Source organism: Dendrobates tinctorius, unplaced genomic scaffold, assembly GCF_039654945.1.
Source record: "Dendrobates tinctorius isolate UK_male_01 unplaced genomic scaffold, ASM3965494v1 ptg000032l, whole genome shotgun sequence".
Classification (NCBI taxonomy): Eukaryota; Metazoa; Chordata; class Amphibia; order Anura; family Dendrobatidae; genus Dendrobates; species Dendrobates tinctorius.
In genome coordinates this window covers 44,509,590-44,527,156 of record NW_027361700.1, presented here as the reverse complement: position 1 = coordinate 44,527,156, position 17,567 = coordinate 44,509,590, and the positions used below count along the sequence as shown (strand labels likewise).

Genomic DNA, 17,567 nt, shown 5'->3' with positions numbered 1-17,567 from the left:
TGTCCTATTTAGTTAGCTTGGGCCCCATCATTTGCTCAACCTATCTTTCTATCTGTGTTAGTGTTTTCATCTTGCTTCACCGTCATTATATGTTGGGGGCTGCCTATTGCTTTGGGGTCTGCTCTGGGGCTGTTTAGTTTTTCCCCTTTCTGTCTTTAGGCTATGTAGTTCTCCGGCTGTGATCAAGGGGTCTAGGGCACCGTAGGAACCCCCCACGGCTACTGCTAGTTGTTGTGGATATGTTCAGGGGTCTGCAATCCGATAGCTGCCAACCTCTCTGGTTTTTCTGGACTTAGCTAGTATTTTGTTTTTTCCTCCTTGGGTGACTCATCATAACACTGATGTCTCACTCCCGTTCCAGGTAGAGGTGGACGCTTCTGAGATTGGTGCAGGAGCTGTTTTGTCCCAAAAGGATCCTGTAACATCTAAAATGAATCCCTGTGCTTTCTTTTCCCGAAAGTTCTCTCCATCTGAACGTAACTATGATGTGGGGAATCAGGAACTGTTAGCCATGAAATGGGCATTTGAGGAGTGGAGACATTGGTTGGAGGGAGCTAAACATCAAGTCGTGGTCCTCACTGACCACAAGAATTTGATTTACCTGGAGTCGGCCAAACGCTTGAACCCTAGACAGGCTAGGTGGGCCTTATTTTTTACACGTTTTGATTTTGTGGTCTCTTTTCTTCCTGGTACTAAGAATGTCAAGGCAGACGCCCTCTCTAGGAGCTTCTTTGCTGATTCTCCTGTGGTGACCAAGCCTGCTACCATCTTAGGCGAAGGGGTAGTTCTTTCTGCCATCTCGCCCGATTTGAGACGTGCTCTGGAAGAGTTCCAGGAGGACAAACCTGAGCGTTGTCCCAGTGGAAAGTTGTATGTTCCTGACCAGTGGAAGAAGAGAGTGATGTCTGAAGTTCATTGCTCTGCATTGGCTGGTCATCCAGGTATTTTTGGTACTAGAGATCTGGTGAGTCGCTTTTTTTGGTGGCCCACCTTGTCTCGTGATGTCAGGAATTTTGTGCAGTCCTGTGGGACTTGCTCCCGGACTAAACCTTGTTCTCACTCTAGTGGGTTGTTGATGCCTTTGCCGGTCCCCAGGAGGCCATGGACCCATATTTCAATGGATTTCATCTCTGATATGCCTGTCTCTCAGAGAATGACTGTTATTTGGGTGATTTGTGATAGGTTCTCTAAGATGGTTCATCTTGTACCACTCCCTAAGTTGCCATCTTCCTCTGAGTTGGTGCCCCTGTTTTTGCAACAGGTGGTTCGCTTGCACGGGATTCCTGAGAATATTGTATCTGACAGAGGAGTTCAGTTTGTGTCTAGATTTTGGAGGACTTTCTGTTCCAAGCTGGGAATTCAGTTGTCCTTCTCCTCTGCTTTTCACCCTCAGACCAATGGGCAGACGGAGAGAACAAACCAGAACTTGGAGTCGTATTTGAGATGTTTTATTTCCGCTGATCAGGATGATTGGGTTTCATTTTTGCCCTTGGCCGAATTTGCTTTAAATAATAGAGCTAATTCTGCCACTTTGATGTCACCTTTTTTTTGTAACTTTGGGTTTCATCCTCGATTTTCTTCAGGGCAGGTGGAGCCTTCTGCCTGCCCAGGTGTTGACACTGTGGTGGAGAGAATGCACCAGATCTGGGACCAAGTGGTGGATAAGTTATCTCTCTCCCAGGAAAAGGCCCAGCGGTTTTCCAACCGACATAGGACCATTGGCCCCCAGTTTAAGGTTGGTGATATGGTTTGGTTATCATCAAAAAATATCGCTATGAAGGGGGCTTCTCCTAAGTTTAAGTCTAGATTTATTGGACCTTACAAGATTTTGGAGATTATTAATCCGGTCTCTTTTCGGTTGGCTCTTCCTGTCACATTTAAAATCCATAATGTGTTTCATAAGTCCTTGTTGAAGAGGTTTGTTGAACCAGTTGTTCCTGGGGTGGCACCTCCGGACCCTGTATTGGTTGAAGGTAACATGGAATATGAGGTAGAGAAGATACTGGATTCCCGTCTGGCTAGACGGAGACTCCAGTATTTGGTTAAGTGGAAGGGTTATGGTCAGGAGGATAATTCCTGGGTCTCTGCCTCTGATATTCATGCCAAAAGATTGGTGCGTGCCTTTCATCGGGATCACCCTGATCGCCCTGGTGGCGTGGATGAGGGTTCGGTGACCCCTCCTCAAGGGGGAGGTACTGTTGTGAGTTCATTTTCCCCTTCACCATTGAGGTCTGATGAACTCCCTCTTCTGGTGAAGGAAGGTAGTGAGGCTGATTACCAAGCACCTGAGTTGGATGATGATGACTGGGTGACTGGAATTGCTGACTGGATATAAGGCAGCCAACGCCCTTCTGCCTTGCTGGTGATTTGTCTGAGGGATTTTAGGAGACCAGTCTGATTCCTGCTCCTCAAAAGCTAAGTTTTCTGCCCTGCTTTTTGCATTTGTGTTTTGGTTTTGTTTTGCCTTGTTTTTCTGGATTTCTGCCATTCCCTGCTGGAGTGAGCTGAATTCCTTTTTGCTTTGTCTTCAGAAAATACCTGAGTACTGATATAGTCTTTTTGAAGCCTAGCGTCTTCAGGGCTTTTTTCCCTATCAGTCTGTTGGCTCTTGTTTTGATAGGGTTTTGGTGGATTGCAGACAGCAGCTTTTCTATCCTGTCCTATTTAGTTAGCTTTGGCCCCATCATTCGCTCAGCCTATCTTTCTATCTGTGTGAGTGTTTTTTCATCTTGCTTCACCGTCATTATATGTTGGGGGATGCCTATTGCTTTGGGGTCTGCTCTGGGGCAGTTTAGATTTCCCTTTCTGTCTTTAGGCTATTTAGTTCTCCGGCTGTGATCGAGGGGTCTAGGGCACCGTAGGAACCCCCCATGGCTACTGCTAGTTGTTGTTGTTAGGTTCAGGGGTCTGCAATCCGATAGCTGCCAACTTCTCTGGTTTTCTGGACTAGCTAGTATTTCTGTTTTTGCCTCCTATGGTGACTCATTCATAACAGAAGACTATATTTCTTTACATGCAGTTTTAGAGATTATTAGGCATTATGGCTCCCTTTCATATTACAGTATAAGATTAATGAAACTAAATCACAAATACTTTGTGTATGTTTCCAATCCTGTGCTAATAAGTATGTGTAACGGGGACTTCTGTGCTGTAATACCTCTTACATTACCACCCCGTGTTTCAGGAGGTCCACTCTGCTTTTCCTCACTTCTGGATGAAGGACGCTGGCTCGAAAGGCTTTGTAACATGGGAACATATAAAAGATCACTGCTTCTCCACGTATTTCCAGTGTGACAACATTTTACTCACCAGTCTGAGAATATATATATACATACAGAGGACAGGACAATCAATATGTGGCGGGCCAGTAGATAACAGGTTCCAATTAAGACGCCAGACGTACATTACAATAGCCGCAGGTGGCCGGCGACCCCCGATCATTTACCGTGGGATTTACAAAGGTGGGGGGAGGTCAGAAGTGGGATATCTCATTCACCTCTGCCCAGGAGTCGCAGCCGGTCGGTTGCTGCATTAGGGGTATGCATCTCACATTGCACCTATCATACATGCATCTCCTATTCGGGGTGCTGGGGGGTTCTGTAACAGTATGAAATCTAAATATAATCTTAACTGGCAATCTTTGCAAATGAACAACTTGGTACTTCACACAAATGCAACCATTGATCAATTAAACACAGCAAATTATCTACCCATGCTGAAATCTCTGTCCTTGGATATCTTAAACATGTTCAAAAGTGAGTCCTCCTGGACCAGACGGAGAGTGGCTTTCCAAATGCTCTTTCTACCAAAACTGTATTTCTTCTCTGTGCTTTACCTATTATCCTATAACAGCCATTTTTTTTTAATCAGGCACAAAAAAAATTCTAAACTAGTTCATCCGGACATCTAGAATTGCCACTAAAATACTGAACAAAAAATCCAGAGCACTCAACCTACCCAAACTAAAAGATTACTATTGACTATATAAGACTGGAAACAAAAAGAAATTCATCTCTTGAGAGATTTGTTGGATGGGAATAACCTGCATCGATTTGAAAATTTACACCAATACTGCCAAGTGTCACACCAAAACTTCATTACATTTTTGAGAATCAGACATATACTAATACTTTCCGTTTTCAGTTTCAGAAAACGCTAACATAGTCACACTATGGTCCATACTGAATTCTCTTAGAGGCCCCCACCCAAAATATGCGATGTTAAACAGCAAAAATTATTTCACTAAATCTTTCCTGTCCTAGGAGAATGATTTGGGCAACTTCTTCCCCAACAGTACTTGGATCACTTCTATATCATTTATCCACAAAACCTTCCACTGCACTACACATGTGGCATCAGCAATGAAAATTATTTTCAGATGGTACCACACACTGGGAAAACTTAGTATTTTCTATCCTGGCACATTATCATTATCCTGGAGGGATTGTGGAATGAAAGGAACATTCATACATATTCTCTGGCCCTGTCCAAAGTTGACAGACTTGTGGAGATCCATCTTTGTTTTGGTATCTTGAGTCTTCCGGACTCCTATTTCATGTTCCTCTTCTCTAGCTACTCTTCTAGGACATGAACAAAATTCCACCTCATGGCAAAGTAATCACTGCTCATATTCTTATGGCTGTGAAACTAGCCATTGCTTGGAATTGGAAGTCCTCCAAGAAATTATTTCTGCTGTAAATAGAACTAATGTTTGCCTATAAAAACCATAATGCACCTACGTTCCATAAAGAGTGATATTTATGGTTGTCGTTCACCTAATTCCTGGAAACCCTTTTTGCAAACATATCATCTGAAGTGAACACCCAGATAATATATCTCTATGCCCCCTTTCCTTATTCCCTCCTTGCATTGTTTCTTTTTGTTTCCAATAACATTTCTTTATGGTTACTGTATACCTAATAATCCAGTTTGTGACGCAAATGTTTTAATTTGAGAAAACCAAATAAAAATTATTGAAAAAGAAGAAAGTCCAATGATAGAAGCTGCCTTAGGCCGGGATCACACATGCGAGAAACACTTCCGAGTCTCGCATGTTAGTACCCGACACTGCCGCCGGCACTCAGGAGCGGAGCGTTGTGCTGCATGTATTGATATGCGGCCGCACGCTACGATCCGAGTGACGGCGGCAGTGCCGGGTATTAACATGCGAGACTCGGCCATGTTTCTCGCATATGTGATCCTGGCCTAAGACAACAAAATGAAGGTGCTAGTCCCACAGCTGCTGCATGTGGAGCAGACCTAAGGTTTGTGGAGCAGACCTAAGGTTAACATTCCAGGAAACAAACCGACACATGTAAGACAACTCACCACGCTGGAGTCTCCAGGACACATCTCTGGCACATCACATTCATTAATAGGCTCCCGACAAACTGTGCCCCTTGGTTCATACTGTGATCATGACAGAAAAAAAAAGGATGCTTGCTTACATTCATAATTATGTTAATTTGTCCAATTAATTTTTAGACTGTGACAATAGAGGGACTATGTATAAAATGGTTGTAATACCTAAACAGTGAAAGGGTAATTTTCAGAAATAAAAAAAACCTGTTTTCTCCCTCTGTAGGATTGAGTATAACTTGCTGATCATTGGGGGTATGACCACTGGAGCTTCCAGTGATCAAGATCCCTAGAACGGGGATTTATAGTCCTATCTTTAATGGAGTGGAGGTGCACATACTCAACTTCTGAGCCATTCATTGTCAACTGAACTGCGGGAAATAGCTAAGTACAGCACTTTGCTTTCTCAGGCATTACAATAGACAATTAATGCAGTTGAGGTCGAGCATGTGTCCCTCTACTCCATTCAAAATGGGGCACTATATTGAAATTATTTAATTTCACTGATGTGTTCAATTTATATCATATATTACTTAAGCACAATTTAAAGAAAAATACTAAAAAGAGTAAATAGCCCCATTATCGGGATCACTGGGGTCCCATAGGTTGGATCCCAGCAAATAACAGGTTATCCACACTAACACAGATAAGGCAAAACTAGTCTTTTGGTGAGGAATAACCCTTTAATGTCAAATACCTTAAATTAAACTTGAAAGTCTCCAACAATCACATCTTAATGGCTTTGTTTCAAATGCACTACAGAGGAGAAATGATGGAGATTCTGTCTCTGTAAAACGCATCAGAACAAGTTGTGTATATATGCTCATCTATAGTTCACATAGTAACATGATAAAAAGTCTAAACACCCCTGTTATAACGCCAGGTTTCTGCAATGTAAAGCTATGCAGATTATGGGTGACCTTAGTTGGAAAAAGCTCTACAATGATTCTTCTTGGAATGAATTTTTCACATGACAAAAACTTGCCATTTTTACAGGGTTGTGTAGACTTTTTGTATTGTATATTTAATGATGTAATATATTAAGCTAAAAACTAAAAATAATGTCCACTATCTCTCGGTAGCAGCTTCCTCACTCTCATGGGGAAATGATCCTCTGCCAGTTTCCATACCTTACATCGCCGACAACACAGCCCGTCACTACACATGGCATCATGGCTGAGTGTGCACTTCTTACAGCAGTTCAGGGCGCCACTTTTTTTACATTCCTGTAAATTAGAATAACGGCACATCATTATTATTTGAGGTTTTGTAAAACCACCTGTTATTATTATTGTAAAATAGACATTCACCACTCTGCAATATGTGAACCCATGCTATTTGTTACCCTGCAATGACTTCATCAAGAATACACTTTATGGGATTTATCAGTGCTATTCCCACTGCCACAAATCATGGGGCGTGACATTTTTACGCTGTCATTTGTGACTTTTCGGCTTATTTTGAAGCTTGCGGCACTTTTCTAAAACTGTGGGCGAGGCTTAGTAGAAGAAAGTTGCGTAACTTATGTTGCAAATCTAGGTTAGGAGCAAGGGATGCACCTAATTTATTGAGAACCATGCGCCTCTTACTCAGGGTGGACAAATCCTGGATGACCCCTTGAAGCATAATTCACAAAGACTGCTAGTATATAGATTAAGGGAGAATTATTGCAGATGAATATTTATTTATGGCTGCCATTGCTGAGCAGTGACCACGTGGTTACAAGCATTGTGAACAGCAATATATGCAACATGTCTAGTTTAATAAAACATGAGAGCATAAAGAAAATGCCAGACTAAAAAATTGCCCCCAACCAGCCACTTACTCATCTAAACCCTGCTCTATAGGTCACTATAAGTCCAGAGGGCGGACCTACTCAATGATTGATAGCTATGTCTCTATGCACGCACAGAAAAGGGCAAGCTGTCAATCATTCATTAAGACCACCCACTGGACTCATAAGCCCAGAGGAGACCAGGACTTAGGGCACTACACTACAACTACTACTGAACATTTGCACAAAGCCATATTAATCTCCTGTACTAGTCCATGCCGGGTACTTACAGTAGGTGAGCCACAGTCACATTCTTCCCCCACTTCCACAAATCCATTCCCGCAGGATGGAGCATCCAATAGCTAAAAAAAAAGAAAGAACAAGATGACATTTGTTAGGAGGTGTGACTGAAAGTGTCCTTTTGGCTTTATTCTGGCTGTATTTTCTTTCTTTAAGTTTATAGAAAAACACAGTATACGGCCATGCCAGGGCAAAATAACTATACCACGCCGTATAAATATAGAGGGGTCATCTTTACATTTTGGCTTACACAGTGGCACAGGTCAGAGCCTTAGATCTTAGCTAATGACGAAGAATACTCCTAATGGAAGGCTCAGACGTGGTGGGAACAGTGCCCTAGTGACATGCTGTACTTAGGTAGGGTAGAGAAACGTATGTACAGTGACATTGTGTAGACGCAGGGGCGGACATAACATTTGTGCATCCTATGCAGCAGCACAGGGACCCAAGAGGAGAGGGGGATGCCTAATGCCTCCAAAGCAGGTGGAATTGTGCATTATGACGAGCTATTGGATGTGAAAGGGTCCATATATTGTTTTTGAACAGGGGCCCTCTCCTGTCTGTGTCCACTCCGGAGTATGTGAATGCAGATATGTAATCATTGGAAAAATTACAAACCTAATAATAAGTAGGGAAAAGTTTCAACCAAAAAAATGTTTTGATGCTTTGGAAGGACCAGTGTCCCCAGTTAGTATTGTGTGGAGAATCCAAGTAACGCCATGCTGTGAGTACAAGGTCCCTACCTTGTTGGGTTTGTTAAACAAGCACTTCCCTCCTCCATTCTTCAAGAACTGTCTGTATTCATCAGTGCTGCAGCGGGAGAACTTGTTGGGAAGGTAGTACCTGAAATGAAGCAATTACTATTAGTGACAACCATAGCACGGCTGCACAACATTTTCTGGATTATCCAACATTTATCAAAAAATGGGGTAAAACAACTTGGAATGGACTAATTCCACAAAATATTGAAGTCAATGCTGGTAATGCTTTAACATAACAAAAATACCATTACGTGCCCCCTGCGACTGCAGAGTCACCTCTTCACTGCTCCCTAATGCTGAAAAGACTGCAGCGCTGACATCACGTCTACAACATGTGACCACTGCAGCCAATCCACTGGGCTCATCTGTGGAGAGGTGGTTCTGGAGCAGCAGGGACTTCAGCAGGCAAAAAATGATTATTTTGAAGTAGTACCAGCATTTTTTTGTGAAAATGGACAAGACATTGACGCATAATGCATAAAGACTGCTTGTACGCAGATTTAATGAGAATTATTGTACGTGGAAATGTATTTTTCTTGGCAAAGATCACATAGGCACAAGTATTTTGCACAGCTATGTATGCAGCCTATCCAGGATCAGCAACTAAATGGTTCTTAATGTTTATCTAGACTGATATGTCCTCACTTTATGTTTGGTTGGTGTCTGACCTCTAAGACACCCAATTCTGCTGAATGAGGGGCCCACAGTACATATCCAGCACAGCAGCGCATTTACATTATTTCTTTATAAAGCAGCGCCCTGACCATGGCTGTGCAGCGCCCTGACCATGGCTGTGCAGCGCCCTGACCATGGCTGTGCAGCGCCCTGACCATGGCTGTGCAGCGCCCTGACCATGGCTGTGCAGCGCCCTGACCATGGCTGTGCAGCGCCCTGACCAATTGTCTATCTGGATGAAACTGATTTTTCATACTCTCGTCTGCAGGCGCCCTTGTACTAGTGTGTTCTGTAACTTGGACCTGACGGAAACATGCTGGGATTTTTTTTCCATGGAGAAAAACCAAGGTCTTTGTAGAAAATAGACTGCGCACTAGCACATGGGATAACATTGGTCCATGAACAGATACTGCACACACGGCCAACACCCAGATCGAAAATAAGTTTATGTGATCTTACACGGAGGCCATTTTCACACATCCATGAAACTCCAACTGTTCTTACAACAGAAGACCTGGCCCAACTGCTGAGTCTCCTGAAAGGAGCCAACTGCTTCACAGACATGTGTGAAGAAGAAGTTAGCCCAAGTCAGAAGGCCTTGCGGACAGACCTTGTCTTCTGATGATCTGTATTCCACGGATGTGTGAAACCGGCCTTATGCTGTCAAATTTCAGCAAGTGCCCTCACAGGGTACCATCACTTTGCTTTGGTTTTTATTCTCCGTTTAAAAACCTGTTGTCCGTGACCATAACGATGTCAGAGTATTATTAAACTGTCTACAAAAACCCATCACCCACCCTGTATCTTCCATGATGCAACCAAGCCACAGGTCTGGACAGCGGCAATCACCTACAGGGAAGACAATAAAGCCAACGTTATACCAGCTCCTGTATAAATCCAAAAAAGGATGGAAATAGAGAGCAGCTGTCTGCAATATATCCTACCTGCAGCCATACGTGGTCTGTTATACATCATGCCAAGGTTTTGTCCCAGAGTCTGGGCTAAAGTCACCGCCATGGCAACAATACTTCCAAACTGGATAGGATAAACATAGCACATGTATCATAACTAGGCATCACATTAGTCTCCTGGTTTCTACATTCTTGTCAGTTGCATTGTATTCACACTGGTGTCGTTCTTTCCTTTTTTTCCTCAAGGTCTTTAATAGAAATTATATATCTGCTTGACTGAACCCCCATAAAACATTTTCCAAACCCTGTTGAGTTATGATAGGTCTGATGTCTGCTTTTTCCCTCTGGTAGGTGGTATATACTGCAGCACACTTATACTGTACTGACTGCCAAACTGCAATGGAAATCTGATGATAGAGAGCGTTAACAAAGCCTAAAACAGTTGTGTAAATCATTCACATTCCTGATACAAATTGGAAACAAACAAAGTGAAGGAGTCATAAAAAACATCTACTGATTAAATCAGGTTTTATGTTAAATTAATATTTTTAATTTTAGTTTGATTTTTTATATTTCATACCAGAATGTGGTAAAAAAATGAATAAAAAAGAATTACAAGTCTTGCAATCTTCACACTGACCACTTGTGCTATACACTACACTCACGCTGCCTGTTCTTTCAGAAAATGCACACGTACATTATCAGCAATAGACTGACTCAGACTCTATGATTTGTATTGAAGCTGCTAATGAGGGTGTGCGAAGGCCATTTTGAAGGAAGGGGGAACAGTCACATCACCTTATAGATTTTGTGTTATCAGCCGTGCATACAGATTTTACCTGTCCTGTTAATCCCATCTGTAATGTTAATGAGACTGCTGAAAACTCAAGTACAGAAAGTATGAGTCTAAAATACGGTAACCCAAGTGGCCATTGTGAAAGTTGCCAAGATTCATTTTTTTTTAATTTAGATTATTGGAAAACTAAATATTTTTAAAACTTTTTAAAATTAAAATAAACATTAAAATTTGATTTAAACAATAGGTCTAGTTATGTAAAAGAAACAAATAATTATTGGAATGGTAAAGGTTAAACCACATGGTTCCGGCTGCTGCATGGGGTCAAATCCTTGCCCACACATGTTGGCCTACAGCCACAGGATTTTTCAGATAAAACCCAGAATCGTTCATCCGGTCATGTTTTTGTGTAAGGGTCTTATGCAGACGTCCATTTCTGGACCGCAATGCATGGACTGGCCGCAGGTCTCCCAGCCAAAGCATGACAGTTCCAAATACTTCTATAAGGCTGTGATGCTCGGCTCAAGAGGGCGGCCAGTCCGTGCATGGAGGTTCAAGATTGAACGGATATGCACGAACGTCTGCATGAGCCCTAAAAGGGCCTTAAGTGTGGTCTGGACTGCATAGTTTGGAATAGGGTAATTACCACATTATTAGTGTATATTGGTTTTCACTATGTTTGTTGAGTTTAATGTGTAGCTGGATACATATTGGCACATACTGTATGCTATGATGGCAGGGTGGGCAGATTAGGCTGATCTCCATACTTCAATATTTGCAGCCTGGTTTGTCACCTACCCCAAAGCTTGCTATTCAATGTACAGTGCACATATACAGCCTTTTTTATTGTATTTTTAGTGGTGCTCATTTACATACAAGTGCATCTCGCAAAATTAGAATATCATAAAAAAGTGGATTCATTTCAGTGCTTCAATACAAAAAGTGAAACTCATATAATATAGAGTCATTACAGAGTGATCTATTTCAAGGGTTTATTTCTGTTAATGTTGATGATTATGGCTTACAGCCAGTGAAAACACAAAAGTCATTTTCTCAGTAAATTAGAATACTTTATAAACACCAGCTTGAAAAATGATGTTAAAATCCGAAATGTTGGCCTACTGAAATGTATGTTCAGCAAATGTACTCAATATTTGGTCGTGGCTCTTTCTGCATCATTTACTGCATCAATGTGGTGTTATGGAAGCCCAGGTTGCTTTGATAGCAGCCTTCAGCTCATCTGCATTGTTGGGTCTGGTGTCTCTCATCTTCCTCTTGACAATACCCAACAGTGGACCTACACCAGCAGATGACATGGCTCTCCAAACCATCACTGATTGTGGAAACTTCACACTAGACCTCAAACAGCTTGGATTGTGGCCTCTCCACTCTTCCTCCAAATGCAGGGACCTTGATTTCCAAATGAAATGCTAAATTTACTTTAATCTGAAAACAACATCTTGGACCACTGAGCAACAGTCCAGGTCTTTTTCTCCTTGGCCTCGGTAAGACAATTCTGGCATTGTCTTGGTCATGAGTGCTTGACACAAGGAATGCGACACTTGCAGCCCATGTCCGGGATACGTCTGTGTGTCTTTCCACTCAACTGTCCATCAATATGCTTGGATACAGCACTGTTATGATTGGGTCACCGAGGAGGAAAACAAGACCAAGCTAAGCCACAGAAAACCAGAGAGGTTGGTAACTAAGCAGATTGCAGACCCCTGATCTTATCAACACAACTAGCAGTAGCCGTGGAGCGTACCTACGAAGATTCTAGACACCTCGACATAGCCGGAGGACTAAATAAGCCTAAAGCAAGAAAATGGGAAATCTAAACTGCCCCAGAGCAGACCCCAAAGGAATAGATAGCCCCCAAACATATATTGTCGGTGAGACAAGATGAAAACACAAACACAGGTAGGAAAATAAGCTGAGCAAACGATGGGGCCCACACTAACTAGAAAGGGCACTAGAAATGCACACTTTATCGAAGTACAGTTTATCAAAGTACTGGCAGTTATAACATGGATGAAATGTGACACGCATCTCTATTCTCTTCATACAGGTATCCACCTCTTTCAATCTCTGCTCTGAATCAACGCCTCCATTCAATGTCAGCAAGCAGTTAATCCTGAATGCTCTATATGTCTTTTCAACTCTGCAAGCTTATATCTGGTAACCACCTCTTTCAATCTCTGCTCTGAATCAACTCCTCCATTCAATGTCAGCAAGCAGTTAATCCTGAATGCTCTATACGTCTTTTCAACTCTGCAAGCTTATATCTGGTATATGTTTATTTCAACTTACTCTGCTTGTCCCCTTTTGCTCTGAGGTCAAGAAACTTTTCAAAGTGGTTTATGATGCATGTAGGCCTGGACATTGCTTTGTCTGATAATTACCTTTATTGTGCCCTGCTGTCTTAGTTTAGTTTGATTGATTAACAAGAAGAGAGAGAGAAAAAAAAATCTAAGCCTTAGATTCCTATATATTCAGACCTAGCTTGGGGGAGCCTTTATGCAGGGGGCATTTATGCACACTTTATCGAAGTACAGTTTATCAAAGTACTGGCAGTTATAACATGGCAGTTAGACAGGGCAGAAGGCAGGTAAGACATTTATATACATCTACTCCCTGTACATTTGGAGTACAACAAATATATACCATATGCATTTGTGTAATTTATATCCTGGCCGCTGCATTCACACACATCCACCGCCCTGGCATTAACTCTCTACACTCCTTATCGGCCCCTCACTCCTTTCCTCTCCTATGTATAGCACTCACACTCTTTTCACATTGTTAAACTGCACATATCCATTCAGTCCCACCATTCAACATAAGAGACGCTCCCACAAATCACTCAACCATCGGCTCACTCTTTCTATTCTCCTCCTAGTCCCAGGAGACATTGCTCCCAACCCTGGTCCCCCATGTTATAGAAAGTCAAACCCCCCAACTGCTACACTCAGAAACCCCTCTAATCTTATTAATATTCCCTGCATGCCTTCTGTCTCTCTTAATTGTGCCCTTTGGAATTCTCGCTCAATGTGTAATAAACTCTCCTTCATCCATGACTTCTTCCTTTCTAATTCTCTTAACCTCCTGGCTCTTACTGAAACCTGGATCCAGCAGTGAGACACTACTGCTGCTGCTGCTCTTTCATATGGGGGATTACACTTCTCTCATACCCCAAAATCAGACAAAAGAGCAGGTGGAGGCGTTGGTCTGCTTCTATCACCAAAATGTACCTTTCAGGTTATCCCTCAAGTATCCTCACTAGTCTTCCCTTCTTTTGAGGTCCATGCTGTCAGACTCTACACCCCCTTCTCCATGCGAGTGGCGGTAGTGTATCGTCCTCCTGGCCCCTCCCATCAGTTCCTGGATCATTTTGCCACTTGGCTTCCACATTTTCTCTCCTGTGACATCCCTACCCTCATCATGGGCAATTTCAACATCCCCATTGCTCTTCCCCTCTCCCCATCTGCTACTCACCTTTTATCTCTAACCTCCTCGTTTGGCCTTTCAAGCTTACTAATTCTCCAACGCATAAAGACAGAAACTCCCTCGACTTGGTCTTCTCTCGGCTTTGTGCAGTGGATGATTTCACAATCTCCCCTCTCCCGCTCTTTGATCACAACCTTCTTTCATTCTCTATCAAGAACTGCCAGGCCGCTCAGGTCACCCCCACTGTCCATACTTATGGAAACATACAGGCCATTAACACCCAGAAACTTACGATGAACTTGCGGTCTTCATTGGCCCCTATCTCCTCCCTCTAATGTCCTGATTCTGCACTGAAGCATTACAATGAAACACTTCAAACTGCCCTGGATGATTTTGCACCTCCTATACATAGAACAACATGACAAAGACAGCGACAACCCTGGCACACCCTGCAAACACGTTTCCTGCAGCGGTGCTCCAGGTGTGCTGAACGTCTATGGAGAAAATCCAATCTATACGAAGATTTTATCCATTATAAGTTCATGCTTAGAACATACAACACTGCTCTTCACCTCTCCAAACAAACCTATTTCAACACCCTCATCACCTCACTGTCCAATAACCCGAAACATCTCTTTGACACTTTTAATTCCCTGCTCAACCCAAGAGTGCAGGCCCCAACCACGGAGCTTCGAGCTGACGATCTGGCCAATTACTTCAAAGAAAAAATTGATCATATCCGACAGGAAATTATCTCCCAATCATCTCATACTATGCACTGTCCTCCCTCCCCCACTGCATCTAGCTCACTCTCTGAGTTTGAACCAGTCACAGAAGAAGTAAGCAGGCTCCCTGCATCTTCTCGCCCAACCACTTGCACCAGTGACCCATTTCCGTCACATCTGCTCCAGTCCCTTTCCCCTGCTGTCACCCCTCACCTAACTAAAATATTTAACCTCTCTCTCTCTTCTGGTATATTTCCCTCCTTATTTAAGCATGCCATCATACATCCACTACTTAAAAAACCATCCCTCGACCAAAACTGTGCCGCTAACTATAGACCTGTCTCTAATCTTCCCTTCATCTCTAAACTCCTGGAATGCCTGGTCCACTCCTGTCTGATCCGCTATCTCTCTGATAACTCTCTTCTCGACCCTCTCCAATCCGGTTTCCGCTCTCTACACTCTACTGAAACTGCCCTCACTAAAGTCTCTCATGATCTACTAACAGCTAAATCTAACGGTCACTACTCCATGCTAATTCTCTTGGATCTCTCTGCAGCATTCGACACTGTGGATCATCAGCTCCTCCTCACTATGCTCCGCTCGATCGGCATCAAGGACACCGTTCTCTCCTGGTTTTCCTCCTATTTCTCTGACCGCTCCTTTACTGTATCTTTTGCTGGCTCCTCCTCCTCTCATCTTCACCTTACTGTTGGGGTTCCTCAATGATCGGTTCTAGGCCCCCTCCTCTTCTTCTTGTACACTGCTCCATTGGTAAAACAATCAGTAGATTTGGTTTCCAGGACAATCTCTATGCTGTTGCCACCCAATTATACGCTTCTTCTCCTGACATCATGCCAGCCTTTCTAGAAAACACCGGCGATTGTCTAAACGCTGTGTCTAACATCATGTCCTCACTATATCTGAAACTGAACCTGTCAAAGACTGAACTTCTTGTGTTTCCTCCCTCTACTAATGCACCTATACCCGACACTGCCATTTCCGTGTGTGGTTCCACTATTACTCCCCAGCAACATGCCCGCTGTCTTGGGGTCATACTTGACTCCGAGCTTTTATTCACCCCCCACATCCAATCACTGGCTTGCTCTTGTTATCTGCATCTCAAAAACATTTCTAGAATTCGACCTTTGACTCTGCAAAAACTCTTACTGTTTCTCTTGTTCATTCTCGTCTGGACTATTGTAACTCTCTTCTAATCGGTCTCCCTCTTACCAAACTTTCCCCCCTCCAATCTGTCTTGAATGCTGCAGCCAGGATCATATTCCTCGCCAATCGTTACACCGATGCCTCTACCTTGTGCCAGTCCTTACACTGGCTACCGATCCACTCCAGAATCCAGTACAAACTTATTGCCCTCACCCACAAAGCACTCCATGGCTCAGCACCACCCTACATCTCCTCCCTTGTTTCAGTCTACCACCCTACCCGTGCCCTCCGTTCTGCTGATGACCTGAGGTTAGCATCCTCGATAATCAGAACTTCCCACTCCTGTCTCCAAGACTATACACGTGCTACGCCAATTCTTTGGAATGCACTTCCCAGGTCAATACGAGTAGTCCCCAATCCCTACAATTTTAAGCGTGCCCTGAAAACTCATTTATTCAGACTGGCCTACCGCCTCAACACATTAACCTAACTATCCCTGTGTGGCACAGTCAAAAGTTTTACCATAACCAGGTTCCCCGTATCATGTTCCCACATGCTTTATGCATCTATTAGCCCTCTGTGTCCGTACTGTTACACACTTAACATTATGGCTGGTCCAAACAATCAGGGCAATTGTTACCACCCACTTTTCGTGTCTCCCCTTTTTCCCTCATAGATTGTAAGCTTGCGAGCAGGGCCCTCATTCCTCTTGGTATCTGTTATGATCTATGTGATTACACTGGTCAACAGCATTTTTGGTGCCAAAGATATTTCATCGAATTTAGGGTATTTTTGGGGTGCTGATTCTGAATATGTCATCAGTTTTGCCAGATTGGCTCAAGTTTTTGAGATTTTTGGTATCTTATTTATAGCACTTGTTGGTAAATGCGACGCATCATCTCATTAATTTCTTTGGATTAGTACTTGAACTGAGCAGTTCTCAATATAGTTTTGTGTTAATTAGTGTTCTAAAAGTTTGTTCATAGCTTGATTTTTGCACTAACTTTATGTTGTTGTCTGTTTTCCAGTGAAAAGCATGAACTCATCAAGAAGAAGTTGTCTTAACGATCCAGACTCATTCTGTTACATTTGTGGTGAATACACACTGCCAAAACATAGAAGAAACATAACAGACTTCGTAAAAAAAGTGTATTTTGCCTATTTTGGGGTTATGCTTGGGGACCAAGACAAGTTTTGGGCACCACACATAGTGTGCAAAGCATGTATCGAATTATTACGAAAATGGAGCAAAGGACAAAGAAAAAGCTTCAAATTTGGTGTTCCAATGGTGTGGAGAGAGCCAAAAAATCATCATGATGACTGTTATTTATGGTAAACACAGGTACAGGCACATCTTCACAATGAGGGACAGGCCTTCTTGCAGATTCCATGTTACTCCCATTTTCGTTTCTTATGCTTATTGAATCCTTGCACTTGCACTGCACAGAAATAACAGTCATCATGATGATTTTTTGGCTCTCTCCACACCATTGGAACACCAAATTTGAAGCTTTTTCTTTGTCCTTTGCTCCATTTTCGTAATAATTCGATACATGCTTTGCACACTATGTGTGGTGCCCAAAACTTGTCTTGGTCCCCAAGCATAACCCCAAAATAGGCAAAATACACTTTTTTTACGAAGTCTGTTATGTTTCT

At 42.8% G+C, this 17,567-nt stretch overlaps 1 protein-coding gene across 1 annotated transcript in view; it reads right to left on the bottom strand.

Moving 5' to 3' along the window:
• ADAM11 (ADAM metallopeptidase domain 11) overlaps positions 1–17,567 on the bottom strand; it is a 172,495-nt gene that overhangs the window by 56,604 nt on the left and 98,324 nt on the right. The window contains exons 13-18 of the mRNA XM_073572858.1: positions 9,813–9,903; positions 9,666–9,717; positions 8,176–8,275; positions 7,423–7,494; positions 6,489–6,584; positions 5,329–5,409 (exon numbers count right to left, since the gene is read on the bottom strand). Of these exons, the coding sequence (XP_073428959.1) occupies positions 5,329–5,409; positions 6,489–6,584; positions 7,423–7,494; positions 8,176–8,275; positions 9,666–9,717; positions 9,813–9,903 (492 nt within the window). The remainder of the gene's footprint in view (positions 1–5,328; positions 5,410–6,488; positions 6,585–7,422; positions 7,495–8,175; positions 8,276–9,665; positions 9,718–9,812; positions 9,904–17,567) is intronic.